Source organism: Lissotriton helveticus, chromosome 8 (genome assembly GCF_964261635.1).
Source record: "Lissotriton helveticus chromosome 8, aLisHel1.1, whole genome shotgun sequence".
Classification (NCBI taxonomy): Eukaryota; Metazoa; Chordata; class Amphibia; order Caudata; family Salamandridae; genus Lissotriton; species Lissotriton helveticus.
Window position 1 is genome coordinate 620,529,001 of NC_136069.1, and position 18,270 is coordinate 620,547,270.

An 18,270-nucleotide genomic window follows, 5' to 3' on the forward strand; every position below is an offset into this window, starting at 1 on the left:
AGATGAGTCACTTGTCTTGTGGTCTTGTTAACCTGTACATAAATCTTTTTATCATTAGAGATCCAGAACTTGGTACTTTCATTGACATTGGAAGTGCAGCAGGGAAATACAGCAAGAGGTAACTCTTACAGTATAGTTTTAAACTCTAGTTCTTGCTCCTTTCTTTAATGATGACATAAGTAGCCATGCCTATGTCACATCATTTCAGCAAAGCCGTTGGGTGATATTTGGGTTCTCCTTGCACCTATTCACTGTCTAATTTTAACTCTTTACTGATGCAAAGCATACATTTCCTATTCTCCTTAAAAATGCATATCCACCTAGTCCTGCGGTTTCTGCATTTTTGTTCATCATCTGTGTATGGAAGCACATTTCTTCTGATTTAAAGTTTGATACCAATGAGTTTTCCTCTTACTTTGAGAAACTGACCTCTCTACTTTTTAATCAATTCTGTTAGAATGCATACAGCATTCATTTGAGCTTCTCCACAAGCAGACAGCCAAAAAGAGTCATCCTGGCATTATGCAGCGATAGATAATTAATATATTTCCAACAACTCAATGTCAGCATCTCTGAAACTAACATTGATGGATACCTGTGGTGTGATTGTCATCCAGCTGGCATTGTGAACAAGAAAATAAGTGAAGGAGTGTTGCTTCTCATTTATACCTTTGTTTGACATTTCACTGGAGTAGTGTTGGAAGATATTTGTCTTGGAATTATCATGAAGAAATTTGAAGTTTGTCAATGTTCACAAACTTCACAGAGGAGCCAAAGAATACCACTAGAATTTGGCCTTGACCCATAGAAGAAATATAGGTCCCCCCTGCTTGCATTGTATTTTCAAGTAAGATAATTCCAAACATATCAATGCACCTGAGTTAGATTTAGTTTTAACTGGTTAGAGTTCTTGGGTGCTCAAAAGGTGTGACCTAAAATCTTTTGGCCCCAGTTCTAAAACCTGTATTGATGTAATTTTAACTATACTTTACGTAAAATGTATTGCCCCTGGGTGTAACTCGATGTGATTGCATGTCCTGTTAAATTTCGGCAGGTCAAACCTTCTAGTGTTTAAGTGGGTAAAAATTACTGATAACTCTCACAACAAATGGATTTTGATGCAGTAAGGTTCAGGATCCTAGCTTTATTCCATAACAAATTTTAATAGCTGCCATTACTCCCACCTCAGAAGTTCGAAACCCCTGAAAGGTATGATTTGATCTGGTACCATCAATATTGCGCCATTAAACATTCCCAATGTAATGAGGTCCTTGGAGTGATTGAGACATACGTACATATCAAGTGAGGGTTTCAAGTCAGCCCGCTTCATGCCTTGGGTGTCATATAGTTATAAGGAGCTGCCATTGGTTGTATAGGCTGTCCTTAATGGCCAAGGTATGCTTAGGATATTACTTTGTGAAAGTGATCCACATCTTCTTCCCTTTTTGGTGACTTTTCAGCCATTTTAGGTATTTTCCATATCCTGTGCCTTTACTATCTTTGTGCTTACTCTGCAGTTCTGGTAGGCGGTGGCCAATGCTTGTGATATTGACTTTGCAATTCTTTTTGAATTAGATAGCGAGCATCGGTATAGCCAATAGCTTTCCAAGATGGCTGTTATGTTGCATGCAAATACAGTGAGACAGTCAACTTAGAGTATTTTTTTGTATACTTCCAAGGTGTTGCTTTCTATACCTCCAACATGGCAGTTATGTCTTGTCAAGGCACAACATGATGAGCCTCTGGAAAGTAAAGATGGAGGGATTATGCTTTTGGATTAACCAGTGCTTGCAAAACAAATGAACAAGCATTGGCAAAACCAATATCTTAAGTGAACAAGCATTGCAAAGAGCAAAGTCTTGCCTTTAGTAATGCTTGTGCAACCTATGAGGCTTCATCTGCTGGCATTTAGATTATTTAAACGTATGACAATATTAACTATCATTGTATTCTTCCTAAAGCCAAAAATCTGATCTTGATGTTGAAACAACAAAACCTACTGGAATCATCCAGAAGAGGTGAGTTCATTAGTGTGTTTCCTTGACCTTCTGGTCTAAAGGCAAAACATATACGCAATTTGGCACTTTGAACCTACTTCTGCTGTATATATGCTTCATAAATTTTAAAAAAATAGGCTAAGCATTGGTAGGGTTTCCCCTTCTTTGCTTTACATTTGTGTTTTTGAATTTTACAGAGATTTATAGGGATTTTTCACCGAGTGCTTATCTTTATGTTTTAATCTAAAGGTTCAATAGTGAATACAAATTCAGAATGTATCCAGCACTGCAAGGTTTCAGTTTGTGATTTGAAAATATAGATGACACTATGCATGGACATAAAAGTAATACCATTATCATATGGTGAAAAGCAAAAACATTACAATGCATACATTAAGGACACGGATAGGCCAACTGGTACCACTGTACCACACTATTCTCTTATAAAGAGCCTCTCTTTGACATAACTGTACCTGAGAGCTAGAATCTCTCAATTTGTGTTCTTAAGAGTTGGTGGGAAACATGCAATGGTAGTGAACATTTGGGTTCAGTATGAATTGTCAATCTAAAAGGAAATCATTCATAATAGGCCTAGCATATTTTATTGACAATAGTTAGGAAAATACTCTGATCCTTAAATTCTGAACTAGACTTAGCCTTCAGTGGCATATTTACAAGGGGATTGCACGACCAGAATGTCACTTTTACAGATGTTCCGTGGCACAATTCCCAACCCCATATTTCAAAGTGGCGTTAAGCACTGCAGGATTGGTCTTGTAATTCTCTTTCTTCAGTCTCTTTTTTATAGAATATCGTAACATATTTGAAAATACCCCTTTTCATATCCACTTTAGGAGACAGAGTGACTTGCATGCATTTGAAGTTAGGCTGGAAAGATACCTAGTTTTTTCTCATTTTCTTTTCGAAGGAAATGCTGTTTCTATTTTATGAAATCTAAGTCAGAATTGTAATTTCTATGGAAAGATAGAATTATTACTGAAGTTGCATTGATACTGTAGCTAATATACTTGTTTCATAAGTCTGGGTATAACTATTGTTTCCGTGAACTCTTTGGCATAAGACCTGTAGCCAGAAAATATGAGCACAAACTCCTTCATGGAATGGTACCAGAAGAATTCATAAGCATTCTTTCAGAAGCTGTACTGGACAAGGTGCCTAGAGTACATTACACACTCTTAGATATTTGACAAGCGGATTAACTGATTTTAAGTTCTGTAAAAGGGCTCTAGTCCACCCAAGCTGGCATGCAACACATTAGATTATTTACTACTACTTGGCGCAGAAAAGCAATGCTGAAATCACCTAGAGGCCCAACAAGAAGTAGAGTCTTGGTCCAGGAGTTACTCAGTGTAGCCATAGTCTGTTCTTTGTGGTTTCGTCCTAAGATCATGTTTAAAATGCACATGAGAATTGATAGCAACAACCTCCAGTGGGATGATGGAAAAATGACGGGGGCTTTACCATGAGCCTTCTTTTAGTTGGAGGTAATTCTTATTCCCTTAGCCATACTCAGGATTGTAATTATCGGTAGCGGAGGGTTAGAATAAGAGTAGCCAATACCATGACAAAACTATAGGTAACTAAGTTATTTGCCTCAGTTCATCCATGTGCTCATTGTCGCAAGAGATAGTTGGTGAGGGCTTGCATTTTATTGCACACACGTGCAGCCCTGAAGCCACAGTTGATGCTGGTGATTCAAGCAGTAAACATCTTGTGCTGCCCTGTAATGAATAATACATCTAACAGGTCTGCGGGATATTACAAGGTCAATATGTTGGTCTCATTTTTCTCCGCTTTGTAATGACCTAACTTTAGATGAGTCACTTGTCTTGTGGTCTTGTTAACCTGTACATAAATCTTTTTATCGTTAGAGATCCAGAACTTGGCACTTTCATTGACATTGGAAGTGCAGCAGGGAAATACAGCAAGAGGTAACTCTTACAGTATAGTTTTAAACTCTAGTTCTTGCTCCTTTCTTTAATGATGACATAGGTAGCCATGCCTATGTCACATCATTTCGGCAAAGCGGTTGGGTGATATTTGGGTTCTCATTGCTCCTATTCACTGTCTAATTTTAACTCATTACTGATGCAAAGCATACATTTCCTTTTCTCCTTAAAAATGCATATCCACCTAGTTCTGTGGTTTCTGCATTTTTTTTCATCATCTGTGCATGGAAACACATGTCTTCTGATTTAAAGTTTGATACCAATGAGTTTTCCTCTTACTTTGAGAAAGGGTCTTCTCTATTTTTTAATCAATTCTGTTAGAATGCATACAACAGTCATTTGAGCTTCTCCACAAGCAGACAGCCAAAAAGAGTCATCCTGGCATTATGCAGCGATAGATAATTAATATATTTCCAACAACTCAGTGTCAGCATCTCTGAAACTAACATTGATGGATAGCTGTGATGTGATTGTCATCCATCTGGCATTTTGAACAAGAAAATAAGTGAAGGAGTGTTGCTTCTCATTTATACCTTTGTTTGAGATTTCACTGGAGTAGTGTTGGAAGATATTTGTCTTGGAATTATCATGAAGAAATGTGAAGTTTGTCAATGTTCACAAACTTCACAGAGGAGCCAAAGAATACCACTAGAATTTGGCCTTGACCCATAGAAGAAATATAGGTCCCCCCTGCTTGCATTGTATTTTCAAGTAAGATAATTCCAAACATATCAATGCACCTGAGTTAGATTTAGTTTTCACTGGTTAGAGTTCTTGGGTGCTCAAAAGGTGTGACCTAAAATCTTTTGGCCCCAGTTATAAAACCTGTATTGATGTAATTTTAACTATACTTTACGTAAAATGTATTGCCCCTGGGTGTAACTCGATGTGATTGCATGTCCTGTTAAATTTCGGCAGGTCAAACCTTCTAGTGTTTAAGTGGGTAAAAATGACTGATAACTCACAACAAATGGATTTTGATGCAGTAAGGTTCAGGATCCTAGCTTTATTCCGTAACAAATTTTAATAGCTGCCATTACTCCCACCTCAGAAGTTCGAAACCCCTGAAAGGTCTGATTTGATCTGGTACCATCAATATTGAGCCATTAAACATTCCCAATGTAATGAGGTCCTTGGAGTGATTCGGACATACGTACATATCAAGTGAGGGTTTCAAGTCAGCCCGCTTCATGCCTTGGGTGTCATATAGTCATAAGGAGCTGCCATTGGTTGTATAGGCTGTCCTTAATGGCCAAGGTATACCTAGGATATTACTTTGTGAAAGGGATCCACATCTTCTTCCCTTTTTGGTTACTTTTCAGCCCTTTTAGGGATTTTACATATCAATCCTGTGCCTTTACTATCTTTGTGCTTACTCTGCAGTTCTGGTAGGCGGTGGCCAATGCTTGTGATATTGACTTTGCAATTCTTTTTGAATTACATAGCGAGCATCGGTATAGCCAATAGCTTTCCAAGATGGCTGTTATGTTGCATGCAAATACAGTGAGACAGTCAACTTAGAGTATTTTTTTGTATACTTCCAAGGTGTTGCTTTCTATACCTCCAACATGGCAGTTATGTCTTGTCAAGGCACAACATGATGAGCCTCTGGAAAATAAAGATGGGGGGATTCTGCTTTTGGATTTACCAGTGCTTGCAAAACAAATGAACAAGCATTGGAAAAACCAATATCTTAAGTGAACAAGCATTGCAAAGAGCAAAGTCTTGCCTTTATTAATACTTGTGCAACCTATGAGGCTTCATCTGCTGGCATTTAGATTATTTAAACGTATGACAATATTAACTATCATTGTATTCTTCCTAAAGCCAAAAATCTGATCTTGATGTTGAAACAACAAAACCTACTGGAATCATCCAGAAGAGGTGAGTTCATTAGTGTGTTTCCTTGACCTTCTGGTCTAAAGGCAAAACATATACGCAATTTGGCACTTTGAACCTACTTCTGCTGTATATATGCTTCATAAATTTTAAAAAAATAGGCTAAGCATTGGTAGGGTTTCCCCTTCTTTGCTTTACATTTGTGTTTTTGAATTTTACAGAGATTTATAGGGATTTTTCACCGAGTGCTTATCTTTATGTTTTAATCTAAAGGTTCAATAGTGAATACAAATTCAGAATGTATCCAGCACTGCAAGGTTTCAGTTTGTGATTTGAAAATATAGATGACACTATGCATGGACATAAAAGTAATACCATTATCATATGGTGAAAAGCAAAAACATTACAATGCATACATTAAGGACACGGATAGGCCAACTGGTACCACTGTACCACACTATTCTCTTATAAAGAGCCTCTCTTTGACATAACTGTACCTGAGAGCTAGAATCTCTCAATTTGTGTTCTTAAGAGTTGGTGGGAAACATGCAATGGTAGTGAACATTTGGGTTCAGTATGAATTGTCAATCTAAAAGGAAATCATTCATAATAGGCCTAGCATATTTTATTGACAATAGTTAGGAAAATACTCTGATCCTTAAATTCTGAACTAGACTTAGCCTTCAGTGGCATATTTACAAGGGGATTGCACGACCAGAATGTCACTTTTACAGATGTTCCGTGGCACAATTCCCAACCCCATATTTCAAAGTGGCGTTAAGCACTGCAGGATTGGTCTTGTAATTCTCTTTCTTCAGTCTCTTTTTTATAGAATATCGTAACATATTTGAAAATACCCCTTTTCATATCCACTTTAGGAGACAGAGTGACTTGCATGCATTTGAAGTTAGGCTGGAAAGATACCTAGTTTTTTCTCATTTTCTTTTCGAAGGAAATGCTGTTTCTATTTTATGAAATCTAAGTCAGAATTGTAATTTCTATGGAAAGATAGAATTATTACTGAAGTTGCATTGATACTGTAGCTAATATACTTGTTTCATAAGTCTGGGTATAACTATTGTTTCCGTGAACTCTTTGGCATAAGACCTGTAGCCAGAAAATATGAGCACAAACTCCTTCATGGAATGGTACCAGAAGAATTCATAAGCATTCTTTCAGAAGCTGTACTGGACAAGGTGCCTAGAGTACATTACACACTCTTAGATATTTGACAAGCGGATTAACTGATTTTAAGTTCTGTAAAAGGGCTCTAGTCCACCCAAGCTGGCATGCAACACATTAGATTATTTACTACTACTTGGCGCAGAAAAGCAATGCTGAAATCACCTAGAGGCCCAACAAGAAGTAGAGTCTTGGTCCAGGAGTTACTCAGTGTAGCCATAGTCTGTTCTTTGTGGTTTCGTCCTAAGATCATGTTTAAAATGCACATGAGAATTGATAGCAACAACCTCCAGTGGGATGATGGAAAAATGACGGGGGCTTTACCATGAGCCTTCTTTTAGTTGGAGGTAATTCTTATTCCCTTAGCCATACTCAGGATTGTAATTATCGGTAGCGGAGGGTTAGAATAAGAGTAGCCAATACCATGACAAAACTATAGGTAACTAAGTTATTTGCCTCAGTTCATCCATGTGCTCATTGTCGCAAGAGATAGTTGGTGAGGGCTTGCATTTTATTGCACACACGTGCAGCCCTGAAGCCACAGTTGATGCTGGTGATTCAAGCAGTAAACATCTTGTGCTGCCCTGTAATGAATAATACATCTAACAGGTCTGCGGGATATTACAAGGTCAATATGTTGGTCTCATTTTTCTCCGCTTTGTAATGACCTAACTTTAGATGAGTCACTTGTCTTGTGGTCTTGTTAACCTGTACATAAATCTTTTTATCGTTAGAGATCCAGAACTTGGCACTTTCATTGACATTGGAAGTGCAGCAGGGAAATACAGCAAGAGGTAACTCTTACAGTATAGTTTTAAACTCTAGTTCTTGCTCCTTTCTTTAATGATGACATAGGTAGCCATGCCTATGTCACATCATTTCGGCAAAGCGGTTGGGTGATATTTGGGTTCTCATTGCTCCTATTCACTGTCTAATTTTAACTCATTACTGATGCAAAGCATACATTTCCTTTTCTCCTTAAAAATGCATATCCACCTAGTTCTGTGGTTTCTGCATTTTTTTTCATCATCTGTGCATGGAAGCACATGTCTTCTGATTTAAAGTTTGATACCAATGAGTTTTCCTCTTACTTTGAGAAAGGGTCTTCTCTATTTTTTAATCAATTCTGTTAGAATGCATACAACAGTCATTTGAGCTTCTCCACAAGCAGACAGCCAAAAAGAGTCATCCTGGCATTATGCAGCGATAGATAATTAATATATTTCCAACAACTCAGTGTCAGCATCTCTGAAACTAACATTGATGGATAGCTGTGATGTGATTGTCATCCATCTGGCATTTTGAACAAGAAAATAAGTGAAGGAGTGTTGCTTCTCATTTATACCTTTGTTTGAGATTTCACTGGAGTAGTGTTGGAAGATATTTGTCTTGGAATTATCATGAAGAAATGTGAAGTTTGTCAATGTTCACAAACTTCACAGAGGAGCCAAAGAATACCACTAGAATTTGGCCTTGACCCATAGAAGAAATATAGGTCCCCCCTGCTTGCATTGTATTTTCAAGTAAGATAATTCCAAACATATCAATGCACCTGAGTTAGATTTAGTTTTCACTGGTTAGAGTTCTTGGGTGCTCAAAAGGTGTGACCTAAAATCTTTTGGCCCCAGTTATAAAACCTGTATTGATGTAATTTTAACTATACTTTACGTAAAATGTATTGCCCCTGGGTGTAACTCGATGTGATTGCATGTCCTGTTAAATTTCGGCAGGTCAAACCTTCTAGTGTTTAAGTGGGTAAAAATGACTGATAACTCACAACAAATGGATTTTGATGCAGTAAGGTTCAGGATCCTAGCTTTATTCCGTAACAAATTTTAATAGCTGCCATTACTCCCACCTCAGAAGTTCGAAACCCCTGAAAGGTCTGATTTGATCTGGTACCATCAATATTGAGCCATTAAACGTTCCCAATGTAATGAGGTCCTTGGAGTGATTCGGACATACGTACATATCAAGTGAGGGTTTCAAGTCAGCCCGCTTCATGCCTTGGGTGTCATATAGTCATAAGGAGCTGCCATTGGTTGTATAGGCTGTCCTTAATGGCCAAGGTATACTTAGGATATTACTTTGTGAAAGGGATCCACATCTTCTTCCCTTTTTGGTTACTTTTCAGCCCTTTTAGGGATTTTACATATCAATCCTGTGCCTTTACTATCTTTGTGCTTACTCTGCAGTTCTGGTAGGCGGTGGCCAATGCTTGTGATATTGACTTTGCAATTCTTTTTGAATTACATAGCGAGCATCGGTATAGCCAATAGCTTTCCAAGATGGCTGTTATGTTGCATGCAAATACAGTGAGACAGTCAACTTAGAGTATTTTTTTGTATACTTCCAAGGTGTTGCTTTCTATACCTCCAACATGGCAGTTATGTCTTGTCAAGGCACAACATGATGAGCCTTTGGAAAGTAAAGATGGATGGATTCTGCTTTTGGATTTACCAGTGCTTGCAAAACAAATGAACAAGCATTGGCAACACCAATATGTTAAGTGAACAAGCATTGCAAAGAGCAAAGTCTTGCCTTTAGTAATGCTTGTGCAACCTATGAGGCTTCATCTGCTGGCATTTAGATTATTTAAATGTATGACGATATTAACTATCATTGTATTCTTCCTAAAGCCAAAAATCTGATCTTGATGTTGAAACAACAAAACCTACTGGAATAAACCAGAAGAGATGAGTTCATTAGTGTGTTTCCTTGACCTTCTGGTCTATAGGCTCAACATATATGCAATTTGGCACTTTGAACCTACTTCTGCTGTATATATGCTTCATAAATTTAAAACAATAGGCTAAACATTGGTAGGGTTTCCCTTTCTTTGCTTTACATTTGTGTTTTTGAATTTTACAGAGATTTATAGGGATTTTTCACCAAGTGCTTATCTTTACGTTTTAATCTAAAGGTGTAATAGTGAATACAAATTCACAATGTATCCAGCACTGCAAGGTTTCAGTTTGTGATTTGAAAATATAGATGACACTATGCATGGACATAAAAGTAATACCATTATCATATGGTGAAAAGCAAAAACATTACAATGCATACGTTAAGGACACGGAAAGGCCAACTGGTACCACTGTACCACACTATTCTCTTATAAAGAGCCTCTCTTTGACATAACTGTACCTGAGAGCTAGAATCTCTCAATGTGTGTTCTTAAGAGTTGGTGGGAAACATGCAATGGTAGTGAACATTTGGGTTTAGTATGAATTGTCAGTCTAAACGGAAAACATTCATAATAGGCCTAGCCTACTTTATTAACAATAGTTAGGAAAATACTCTGATCCTTAAGTTCTGAACAAGACTTAGCCTTCAGTGGCATATTTACAAGGGGTTTGCACGAACAGAATGTCACTTTTACAGATGTTCCGGTGGCACAATTCCCTGCCGCATATTTCAAAGTGGCATTAAGCACTACAGGATTGGTCTTGTAATTCTCTTTCTTCAGTCTATTTTTTATAGAATATCGTAACATATTTGAAAATACCCCTTTTCTTATCCACTTTAGGAGACAGAGTGACTTGCATGCATTTGAAGTTAGGCTGGAAATATTCCTAGTTTTTTCTCATTTTCTTTTTGAAGGAAATGCTGTTTCTATTTTATGAAATCTAAGTCAGAATTGTAATTTCTATGGAAAGATAGAATTATTACTGAAGTTGCATTGATAATGTAGCTAATATACTTGTTTCATAAGTCTGGGTATAACTATTGTTTCCTTGTACTCTTTGGCATAAGACCTGTAGCCAGAAAATATGAGCACAAACTCCTTCATGGAATGGTACCAGAAGAATTCATAAGCATTCTTTCAGAAGCTGTACTGGACAAGGTGCCTTGAGTACATTACACACTCTTAGATATTTGACAAGCTGATTAACTGATTTTAAGTTCTGTAAAAGGGCTCTAGTCCACCCAAGCTGGCATGCATCACATTAGATTACTTACTACTTCTTGGCACAGAAAAGCAATGCTAAAATCACCTAGAGGCCCAACAAGAAGTAGAGTCTTGGTCCAGGAGTTACTCAGTGTAGCCATAGTCTGTTCTTTGTGGTTTCGTCCTAAGATCATGTTTAAAATGCACATGAGAATTGATAGCAACAACCTCCAGTGGGATGATGGAAAAATGACGGGGGCTTTACCATGAGCCTTCTTTTAGTTGGAGGTAATTCTTATTCCCTTAGCCATACTCAGGATTGTAATTATCGGTAGCGGAGGGTTAGAATAAGAGTAGCCAATACCATGACAAAACTATAGGTAACTAAGTTATTTGCCTCAGTTCATCCATGTGCTCATTGTCGCAAGAGATAGTTGGTGAGGGCTTGCATTTTATTGCACACACGTGCAGCCCTGAAGCCACCGTTGATGCTGGTGATTCAAGCAGTAAACATCTTGTGCTGCCCTGTAATGAATAATACATCTAACAGGTCTGTGGGATATTACAAGGTCAATATGTTGGTCTCATTTTTCTCCGCTTTGTAATGACCTACCTTTAGATGAGTCACTTGTCTTGTGGTCTTGTTAACCTGTACATAAATCTTTTTATCATTAGAGATCCAGAACTTGGTACTTTCATTGACATTGGAAGTGCAGCAGGGAAATACAGCAAGAGGTAACTCTTACAGTATAGTTTTAAACTCTAGTTCTTGCTCCTTTCTTTAATGATGACATAAGTAGCCATGCCTATGTCACATAATTTCAGCAAAGCCGTTGGGTGATATTTGGGTTCTCCTTGCACCTATTCACTGTCTAATTTTAACTCATTACTGATGCAAAGCATACATTTCCTATTCTCCTTAAAAATGCATATCCACCTAGTCCTGCGGTTTCTGCATTTTTGTTCATCATCTTTGTATGGAAGCACATTTCTTCTGATTTAAAGTTTGATACCAATGAGTTTTCCTCTTACTTTGAGAAAGTGACCTCTCTACTTTTTAATCAATTCTGTTAGAATGCATACAGCATTCATTTGAGCTTCTCCACAAGCAGACAGCCAAAAAGAGTCATCCTGGCATTATGCAGCGATAGATAATTAATATATTTCCAACAACTCAATGTCAGCATCTCTGAAACTAACATTGATGGATACCTGTGATGTGATTGTCATCCAGCTGGCATTGTGAACAAGAAAATAAGTGAAGGAGTGTTGCTTCTCATTTATACCTTTGTTTGACATTTCACTGGAGTAGTGTTGGAAGATATTTGTCTTGGAATTATCATGAAGAAATTTGAAGTTTGTCAATGTTCACAAACTTCACAGAGGAGCCAAAAAATACCACTAGAATTTGGCCTTGACCCATAGAAGAAATATAGGTCCCCCCTGCTTGCATTGTATTTTCAAGTAAGATAATTCCAAACATATCAATGCACCTGAGTTAGATTTAGTTTTAACTGGTTAGAGTTCTTGGGTGCTCAAAAGGTGTGACCTAAAATCTTTTGGCCCCAGTTATAAAACCTGTATTGATGTAATTTTAACTATACTTTACGTAAAATGTATTGCCCCTGGGTGTAACTCGATGTGATTGCATGTCCTGTTAAATTTCGGCAGGTCAAACCTTCTAGTGTTTAAGTGGGTAAAAATTACTGATAACTCTCACAACAAATGGATTTTGATGCAGTAAGGTTCAGGATCCTAGCTTTATTCCATAACAAATTTTAATAGCTGCCATTACTCCCACCTCAGAAGTTCGAAACCCCTGAAAGGTATGATTTGATCTGGTACCATCAATATTGCGCCATTAAACATTCCCAATGTAATGAGGTCCTTGGAGTGATTGAGACATACGTACATATCAAGTGAGGGTTTCAAGTCAGCCCGCTTCATGCCTTGGGTGTCATATAGTTATAAGGAGCTGCCATTGGTTGTATAGGCTGTCCTTAATGGCCAAGGTATGCTTAGGATATTACTTTGTGAAAGTGATCCACATCTTCTTCCCTCTTTGGTGACTTTTCAGCCATTTTAGGTATTTTCCATATCCTGTGCCTTTACTATCTTTGTGCTTACTCTGCAGTTCTGGTAGGCGGTGGCCAATGCTTGTGATATTGACTTTGCAATTCTTTTTGAATTAGATAGCGAGCATCGGTATAGCCAATAGCTTTCCAAGATGGCTGTTATGTTGCATGCAAATACAGTGAGACAGTCAACTTAGAGTATTTTTTTGTATACTTCCAAGGTGTTGCTTTCTATACCTCCAACATGGCAGTTATGTCTTGTCAAGGCACAACATGATGAGCCTCTGGAAAGTAAAGATGGAGGGATTATGCTTTTGGATTAACCAGTGCTTGCAAAACAAATGAACAAGCATTGGCAAAACCAATATCTTAAGTGAACAAGCATTGCAAAGAGCAAAGTCTTGCCTTTAGTAATGCTTGTGCAACCTATGAGGCTTCATCTGCTGGCATTTAGATTATTTAAACGTATGACAATATTAACTATCATTGTGTTCTTCCTAAAGCCAAAAATCTGATCTTGATGTTGAAACAACAAAACCTACTGGAATCATCCAGAAGAGGTGAGTTCATTAGTGTGTTTCCTTGACCTTCTGGTCTAAAGGCAAAACATATACGCAATTTGGCACTTTGAACCTACTTCTGCTGTATATATGCTTCATAAATTTAAAAAAATAGGCTAAGCATTGGTAGGGTTTCCCCTTCTTTGCTTTACATTTGTGTTTTTGAATTTTACAGAGATTTATAGGGATTTTTCACCGAGTGCTTATCTTTATGTTTTAATCTAAAGGTTTAATAGTGAATACAAATTCAGAATGTATCCAGCACTGCAAGGTTTCAGTTTGTGATTTGAAAATATAGATGACACTATGCATGGACATAAAAGTAATACCATTATCATATGGTGAAAAGCAAAAACATTACAATGCATACATTAAGGACACGGATAGGCCAACTGGTACCACTGTACCACACTATTCTCTTATAAAGAGCCTCTCTTTGACATAACTGTACCTGAGAGCTAGAATCTCTCAATTTGTGTTCTTAAGAGTTGGTGGGAAACATGCAATGGTAGTGAACATTTGGGTTTAGTATGAATTGTCAGTCTAAAAGGAAAACATTCATAATAGGCCTAGCCTACTTTATTAACAATAGTCAGGAAAATACTCTGATCCTTAAGTTCTGAACAAGACTTAGCTTTCAGTGGCATATTTACAAGAGGATTGCACGACCAGAATGTCACTTTTACAGATGTTCCGGTGGCACAATTCCCTGCCCCATATTTCAAAGTGGCGTTAAGCACTACAGGATTGGTCTTGTAATTCTCTTTCTTCAGTCTGTTTTTTATAGAATATCGTAATATATTTGAAAATACCCCTTTTCATATCCACTTTAGGAGACACAGTGACTTGCATGCATTTGAAGTTAGGCTGGAAGGATACCTAGTTTTTTCTCATTTTATTTTTGTAGGAAATGCTGTTTCTATTTTATGAAATCTAAGTCAGAATTGTAATTTCTATGGAAAGATAGAAATATTACTGAAGTTGCTTTGTTAATGTAGCTAATATACTTGTTTCATAAGTATGGGTATAACTATTGTTTCCGTGAACTCCTTGGCATAAGACCTGTAGCCAGAAAATATGAGCACAAACTACTTCATGGATAGGTACCAGAATTCATAAGCATTCTTTCAGAAGCTGTACTGGACAAGGTGCCTAGAGTACATTACACACTCTTAGATATTTGACAAGCTGATTAACTGATTTTAAGTTCTATAAAAGGGCTCTAGTCCACCCAAGCTGGTATGCACCACATTAGATTACTTACTACTACTTGGCACAGAAAAGCAATGCTGAAATCACCTAGAGGCCCAACAAGAACTAGAGTCTTGGTCCAGGAGTTACTCAGTGTAGCCATAGTCTGTTCTTTGTGGTTTCGTCCTAAGATCATGTTTAAAATGCACATGAGAATTGATAGCAACAACCTCCAGTGGGATGATGGAAAAATGACGGGGGCTTTACCATGAGCCTTCTTTTAGTTGGAGGTAATTCTTATTCCCTTAGCCACACTCAGGATTGTAATTATCGGTAGCGGAGGGTTTGAATAAGAGTAGCCAATACCATGACAAAACTATAGTTAACTAAGTTATTTGCCTCAGTTCATCCATGTGCTCATTGTTGCAAGAGATAATTGGAGAGGGCTTGCATTTTATTGCACTCACTTGTGCATCCCTGAAGCCACCGTTGATGCTGGTGATTCCAAGCTGTAAACATCTTGTGCTGCCCTGCATTGAATAATACATCTAACAGATCTGTGGGATATTACAAGGTCAATATGTTGCTCTCATTTTTCTCCCCTTTGTAATGACTGACCTTTAGATGAGTCACTTGTCTTGTGGTATTGTTAACGTGTACATAAATCTTTTTATCATTAGAGATCCAGAACTTGGCACTTTCATTGATATTGGAAGTGCAGCAGGGAAATACAGCAAGAGGTAACTCTTTCAGTATAGTTTTAAACTCTAGTTCTTGCTCCTTTCTTTAATGATGACATAAGTAGCCATGCCTATGTCACATCATTTCAGCAAAGCGGTTGGGTGATATTTGGGTTCTCATTGCACCTGTTCACTGTCTAATTTTAACTCATTACTGATGCAAAGCATACATTTCCTATTCTCCTTAAAAATGCATATCCACCTAGTCCTTTTTTTTTTTTTTTTTGTCCTCATATATGCCACCAGAATTCTTATGCTCTAGATGGGTCTCACTGTTGCCTCTTATACTGTTGTTTTCGAGTCCGCCCTGGAGACAGTATCATAGCCGACAGAGATGTCCCAGAGGTAGGCTGCTTTGCTTATCCTACTCCTCCAGGCCTATTTTGGGCACCCTAGGCCTGGTGGAGGACAGGACCGACACAACCTCTGGCATAATCACAGGACCGCTCACCTATTTATCCAGACCACCAATTTAGACCAGACATTCTCAGTATTCTCGCAACGACCAACCAAGTCCATTTTACCTGATGATTAAAGAAGAGGATAGTATTCTGTATTTGGAGGTGAAAAAATTATGGGGAAATTGCATATCTGATCCTCCTGAAGAACTCAGCAAAGTATGGTTAGACTCCTTTTCTCTTTCACAGAGGCTAATTAAACCAGCCAATTTAAGACGCAATCACTTGTTTACGGCCTATAGAGTCTATTGGACTCCGGCCAAATTGTACGTAGATTACACGAAATAACTATTATTGTCCCCGATGTAACCATTGCGCAGCTGACGATATTCATATCTTTTTGGAATGTCCAGCTATTCAAGACTATTGGAAAGCGATAATGGATTTTTTGAGTGATGTACTTTCAACAACTATTACTTGCTCTCGCAGACTTGTCTTCTTTGGTTTATTGAATGATTGCAATATTAATAGTTTGGATACTCAGTTCATTTTTTATACAATAGTCATTGCAAGGAGACAAATTTGCATGGAGTGGAAGTCAGCATCTCCTCCCAGATTCGCAGTATGCTTGAAGTATATAATGGAAGTATGTAAAATATCCACCTAGTCCTGTGGTTTCTGCATTTTTGTTCATCATCTGTGTATGGAAGCACATGTCTTCTGATTTAAAGTTTGATACCAATGAGTTTTCCTCTTACTTTGAGAAAGTGACCTCTCTACTTTTTAATCAATTCTGTTAGAATGCATACAGCAGTCATTTGAGCTGCTCCACAAGCAGACAGCCAAAAAGAGTCATCCTGGCATTATGCAGCGATAGATAATTAATATATTTCCAACAACTCAATGTCAGCATCTCTGAAAATAACATTGATGGATACCTGTGACGTGATTGTCATCCATCTGGCATTGTGAACAAGAACATAAGTGAAGGAGTGTTGCTTCTCATTTATACCTTTGTTTGACATTTCACTGGAGTAGTGTTGGAAGATATTTGTCTTGGAATTATCATGAAGAAATTTGAAGTTTGTCACTGTTCACAAACTTCACAGAGGAGCCAAAGAATACCACTAGAGTTTGGCCTAGACCCATAGAAGAAATATAGGTCCCCCCTGCTTGCATTGTATTTTCAAGTAAGATAATTCCAAACATATCAATGCACCTGAGTTAGATTTAGTTTTCACCGGTTAGAGTTCTTGGGTGCTTAAAAGGTGTGACCTAAAATCTTTTGGCCCCAGTTATAAAACCTGTAGTGATGTAATTTTAACTATACTTTACGTAAAATGTATTGCCCCTGGGTGTAACTCGATGTGATTGCATGTCCTGTTAAATTTCGGCAGGTCAAACCTTCTAGTGTTTAAGTGGGTAAAAATGACTGATAACTCTCAAAACAAATGGATTTTGATGCAGTAAGGTTCAGGATCCTAGCTTTATTCCATAACAAATTTTAATAGCTGCCATTACTCCCACCTCAGAAGTTCGAAACCCCTGAAAGGTCTGATTTGATCTGGTACCATCAATATTGAGCCATTAAACATTCCCAATGTGATGAGGTCCTTGGAGTGATTAGGACATACTTACATATCAAGTGAGGGTTTCAAGTCAGCCCGCTTCATGCCTTGGGTGTCATATAGTCATAAGGAGCTGCCATTGGTTGTATAGGCTGTCCTTTATGGCCAAGGTATACTTAGGATATTACTTTGTGAGAGGGATCCACATCTTCTTCCCTTTTTGGTGACTTTTCAGCCATTTTAGGTATTTTCCATATCCTGTGCCTTTACTATCTTTGTGCTTACTCTGCTGTTCTGGTAGGCGGTGGCCAATGCTTGTGATATTGACTTTGCAAATCTTTTTGAATTAGATAGCGAGCATCGGTATAGCCAATAGCTTTCCAAGATGGCTGTTATGTTGCATGCAAATACAGTGAGACAGTCAACTTAGAGTATTTTTTTGTATACTTCCAAGGTGTTGCTTTCTATACCTCCAACATGGCAGTTATGTCTTGTCAAGGCACAACATGATGAGGCTCTGGAAAGTAAAGATGGAGGGATTCTGCTTTTGGATTTACCAGTGCTGGCAAAACAAATGAACAAGCATTGGCAAAACCAATATCTTAAGCAAACAAGCATTGCAAAGAGCAATATCTTGCCTTTAGTAATGCTTGTGCAACTTATGAGGCTTCATCTGTGGGCATTTAGATAATTTAAACGTATGACAATATTAACTATCATTGTATTCTTCCTAAAGCCAAAAATCTGATCTTGACGTTGAAACAACAAAACCCACTGGAATTAACCAGAAGAGGTGAGTTCATTAATGTGTTTCCTGGACCTTCTAGTCTATAGGCAGACCGTATATGCAATTGGGGC

At 37.8% G+C, this 18,270-nt stretch overlaps 1 protein-coding gene across 7 annotated transcripts in view; it reads left to right on the forward strand.

Annotated features, from left to right (window-relative positions):
- SCEL (sciellin) overlaps positions 1-18,270 on the forward strand; it is a 490,458-nt gene that overhangs the window by 311,883 nt on the left and 160,305 nt on the right. For 4 of the 7 annotated variants that reach the window (XM_078657473.1, XM_078657474.1, XM_078657476.1 and 1 more), the window contains one exon: positions 18,149-18,205. The exons of the other annotated variants lie outside the window; for them this stretch is intronic. In XM_078657473.1, the coding sequence (XP_078513599.1) occupies positions 18,149-18,205 (57 nt within the window). The remainder of the gene's footprint in view (positions 1-18,148; positions 18,206-18,270) is intronic. 7 annotated transcript variants of the gene reach the window in all.